The sequence below is a fragment of the Chaetura pelagica genome, unplaced genomic scaffold, assembly GCF_000747805.2.
Source record: "Chaetura pelagica isolate M959 unplaced genomic scaffold, ChaPel_1.0 scaffold133, whole genome shotgun sequence".
Taxonomy (NCBI): domain Eukaryota; kingdom Metazoa; phylum Chordata; class Aves; order Apodiformes; family Apodidae; genus Chaetura; species Chaetura pelagica.
The window spans coordinates 356,114-360,681 of NW_009952795.1; the positions used below are offsets into that span (position 1 = coordinate 356,114).

The window sequence follows — 4,568 nt, forward strand, 5'->3', positions numbered from 1 at the left end:
TATGACCCTCCCTATTTCAGCCCTACCTGAGGCTCTTGTGGAACCAGCAGGTGGGCTGCCTTAGCCACAGCCCTGAATCCCATGTGGGATCCTCATCTTTGGGCTGGGCACACTGGTTGATAATGGCCTGAGCATTGGCTCACTCAGATGTCCCTCACCTCTAGGTCCTGCATCCTTTGAGGAGTGGAAATCCTACAGCAATCTAGAAATCCTACTTCCAGCCTCAAAAACCTTCTTCCCATGCCACGTACATCCCACAAAAAATGGATCTGTTGGATTCTAGGTTAATGCTGGGGAGTGACTGAGTAGCAGCTGGGGCAGCAGAGGTGTTGAAAACTTTCTGACACCTTTTCCTGTGCACCCACACAAGGAGGATTTGCCTTCTAACATCCTTATCTCCCTTCCTCTTTGGAGGCACTCCTCTCTGACATGACTGCCTAAGTGAGCACCACCATGGCAAATGAGACCAGGAAATGCTCTGCATTTTCAAACAAACTATCTCCAGGCTTCCCTGAAGCTTTTCAGTCTCTTAGGAACAAAAGCATTTTAATGATCTTTCCCAAAATGGAAGGTGACTTGAGATTAAAAGGGAGGCTATTTCTGTTATATAGAGGATAAGAAGTCAGTAATAGAAAAGAGAGCTGGTTTGGGGCCTCTTACCTGTGGCCTGCAGGCTCTGCTAGCATCTGTTTCCAATAAATCAGTCTAAATACATGCCAGGCATTGCCAGGTTTTCTCTTGGACACAGTCTTACTCTGTCTCCTCCTGTTTATCACCCAGGGAATCCCAACATTCCGAAACCCCGCCGGATCCTGCGCTCCTCCTGGGGCAGCAATCCCAACTTCCGTGGATCCTACTCTTACACCCAAGTTGGATCTAGTGGGGCTGATGTAGAGAAGCTTGCTAAGCCACTGCCTTATGCTGAAAGCTTCAAAACTGCTGTAAGTATGGCCCAGATTGGTTCTGTGTCAAAAAAGGCTAACGTGATGCTGGGCAGTGGGTTTTCTGGAGAGAAGCTGAAAGAAACAGTCTCTGGTTGGGCCTCTAAATAGTGTATTTTCCAGTTTTTTATTCCTTCCCTGTCTGGACAAATGATGTGTGTAGGATTTGACCTCTACAATGTGTTAGAGGTGCATGATAGGGGATCTTTCTGTGTTGGCAGTAGGGGATGTGGGAGGCCCACTCCTTGGCTGAGGGACTCAAGCACTGGCAGGGGACAACAGATGTGCTCCTCAGACACTGGCTTTGCTTTCTGATTATAGCAAGGAGAGCAAGAGCACACGTGGAGATAATTACCCCAGCTCAGCAACATATTAAGCCAAACTCACTCCATCATTCTGGGTTGTGTGTCCAAATCCTAATACAATGGTTGAATATGCAGCCTTCAAGCATCTGCCCAGTCCATCTTCTCCATCCAGAGCCTGAACCCACCGTGTAATTTTGTGCAGCACAGAAATCTGTTTAAAAATAATCTTTCTCAGTAGTTCCCAGAGAAGAGAGGTAGCTGAAATTTCTGCCTCAGAACTGGGTTGGCAGTAGTTTAGCAAGCACCTAATTACTGATGTAAGAGGTGAGACACTGTGTCACTGTGGGTTTTGAAACACGACTAATATTTCCTTCTGAAATTGTGTCCAGAAGAAGAAATATTTAATGTACAAAAGGCTGAAGTATAATTCGGGGGATTAAGGAGAGAAGTTGAAAGAGAAAGAGGTGCTGATTGACTCATGCAGATTTGTTTGAGGTCACTGGAAGTCATGTCTGGCTCTGTGATGGTGCATCTGCCCTGCAAACAGCTCCTTGTGGGCATGACAATGAGAATGAGCTTGGCCTTGGTAGACATGGAATCGTAGAGTAGTTTGGGCTGCAAGGGACCTTTAAGGCTCCTCTAGACCAGCCCCCTGCAGTGATCAGGGACATCTTCAGCTAGATAAGCTAGCTCAGAGCCCCATCCAACCTGACCTTGAGTGTTTCCAGGGATGGGGCTTGGAGCGACCTGCTCTGGTGGGAGGTGTCCCTGCCCATGCAGGGGGGTTGGAACTTGATGATCTTGAAGATCCCTTACAACCCAAACCAGTCTGGGATTCTGTGGGGCATCTACCACCTCTCTGGGCAGCAGAGTTTCACCACCCTCCTTGTAGAACATTTCTATCTAATATCTAGTCTGAATCACAGAATGTGTGGGGTTGGAAGGGACCTTTAAAAGTCATCTAGTCCAGCTCCCCCTGCAGTGAGCAGGGACCTTTTTGACTAGATCAGGTTGCTCAGAGCCTGGTTGAGCCTGACCTTGAATGTCTCCAGGGATGGGGTTTCCACCACATCTCTATGCAACCTGTTCCAGTGCTTCACCACCCTCAATGGGAAGAACTTCTTCCTAATAGCCAATTTCAATCTACCCTGCTCTAGTTTAAAGCCATCTCCCAGTGTTTAAACACCACCCCTTATCCTATCACAACAGGCCTCCTGGAACATGTGTTGTGCACCACATCAGGTTTTTCAAGAACCAGGACCCTCAAAACACTGCTGCCAGCACTGGGGATGTGGGAGGGCACAGAGAGTTTTGTCTCCTTTTATCCTCACTCCTGCTCTCCTGTGAGCCCAGCTGAGCTTCTTCTCTTCTCTTCTCCTCTCCAGCCAATGCAGGTGATGTTTTCAGGGGAGGCTACTCACAGGAAGTATTATTCCACAACCCACGGTGCTGTGCTTTCTGGGCAGAGAGAAGCTGCTCACCTCATTGAGATGTACCAGGACCTCCTGCAGTGCCAGACCTGAAAAGCCTCGTGTTTGCAACCACCACCCACTCCCAAATCCTTGTACAGGTGTGTGGAGGGGTTCTTTTTTAATTTCAGTTCACAGTAGAACAGCCTTTATCTTTTCTATTAAAAAAAAAAAAAAAAAAAAAAAAAAAAAAAAGCCCTAACTGTTTAAAAAAGTTAGTCATCACTAGCTTTGTTTCTGTGTGCTGGATTGTTAACAAGGAAGGGTGCTCCTTTTGTCTGCTAAACTGTCTCTTAGTCATTTTAATTTTAACTTCACTTTTGGTGCCTATCATTTAATATTATTTTTTTTTCCCTTTCTGTATTGTAAGTGCCTTCTATACTAAAATAAATGTTGTAATAAAAAGAGTGGGTGCTTTGGTACTTCCTGGACACTTCCCTCAATAACTTGCATCTCTTTTATTCAAGTTTTGTTCAGGGTTTTTTCTGCCTTCCTACAAGGTTTGGAGTAGGAGGATCTTGAGGTAGATTTGGATACTCAATGGACTGGTTGGTATTAGCTGGAATTGCACCTCAGAGACACAGTCATGGTACAGATCAGCCCAGAAATCACTCTGCATCACTGCATATATGACTCCCTTTGTCACTTGTCTGTGCAGAACTTTGTGCTTCTGGAAACCTGCCTACAGTTTGGTGGGGGAATTTGTCTTCCCTCTGGGTTCACTCAACTAGTCTGTGGGAAGTTACCAAAGGAATTCACAGAATCACAGAATCGTTTGGGTTGGAAAAGACCCTTAAGATCATTGAGTCCAACCATAACCCAACTCTACCAACCATTAACCCAGCTCTGCTGAGTCCAGGGCTTAAACCATGTTGCTCATCTATACGTCTCTTAAACACCTCCAGGGATGGAGACTCAAACACCTCCCTGGGCAGCCTATTCCAGTGCTTAATTCCCCTTTCTGTGAAGGCTTAACTACCCTCTCCAGTGCTGCAAAGCAGAGAGACATCCAGTCCTGATGAAAGCAGCGTTGGAGACTGTGTCCACATTTGGCCTGGAATAATATCTTTGTTTGGAAGGGAGAGCCCCAACAATTCCCACTTTTCAAAAACTGATTTGGTTAACAAAATGGTTTTGATGTGTGCAAATTTGGCTTCTCTCAAGGAAACCTAAACCAGGAACATTTCTCCAGGAGCTTTCCAGGTGTGGTGCAGCTTGGAAAGGGAACATCAAAGTCTAAACTGTCACTTGTCCTTCAAAAATTCTTGAACCACATCATGGAAGGAGTGTTTGTGCCTGTGAACCAGGCTAAAGTGCAAAGTAAAGCCCCCAGACTCCCTGGGTGGTGTAGATGCAGCTGGAGTGTCCTTTACAGCTGTAAGTGGGGCAGCTAGTCCAAGTGGAAGAAGCATGCAGACTTCTGTGGGAGTGTGGCCAAGAAGGAGAATGGTGAGAAGAAACATCCCTGAGCTACCTCTGGAGGTGAAACTCCCATCTGCTGTTGGACAGCAGTACCCAAAACAGGTGTGGTTTTTCACCCCCTAGAAAAGAAGGTCCAGAAGTCTGAAAGACAACATTGCTATAGAAGTTTTTGCAGGGAGCTCAAGGTCATTGCCACTAGTAAGGAATTTTGCAGGAATGTAAAGGCTTGGCTCAGTCCTATTACATCTGGATTAAAAAGATCTTTTCCATGGAGCCTACTTGTAGTACCTGACACAGGCTTCAATTCAAACTTCTTAAATGCAGTTATCCCAGATTTAGGCACGCTGGGCAGCCCTGGGTTATCTCTGAAGAGCTGAGACCTTAGGATACAGAATGGAAATTCCCTCTCCCTCTCCCTCTCCCTCTCCCTC

The 4,568-nt window shown here is 46.3% G+C and overlaps 1 protein-coding gene across 4 annotated transcripts in view; it reads left to right on the forward strand.

Moving 5' to 3' along the window:
- Positions 1-3,110, forward strand: part of SMOX (spermine oxidase) — a 28,824-nt gene extending 25,714 nt beyond the window's left edge. For 2 of the 4 annotated variants that reach the window (XM_009994709.1, XM_009994710.1), the window contains 2 exons: positions 781-941; positions 2,632-3,110. In XM_009994709.1, coding sequence (XP_009993011.1) covers positions 781-941; positions 2,632-2,769 — 299 coding nt within the window. In that variant the 3' untranslated portion in view covers positions 2,770-3,110. Of the gene's footprint in view, positions 1-780; positions 946-2,551 lie in introns of all 4 variants that reach the window. The other 2 variants (XM_009994708.1, XM_009994711.1) reach the window with 2 other exon arrangements.
- Positions 3,111-4,568: the final 1,458 nt, after the last annotated feature.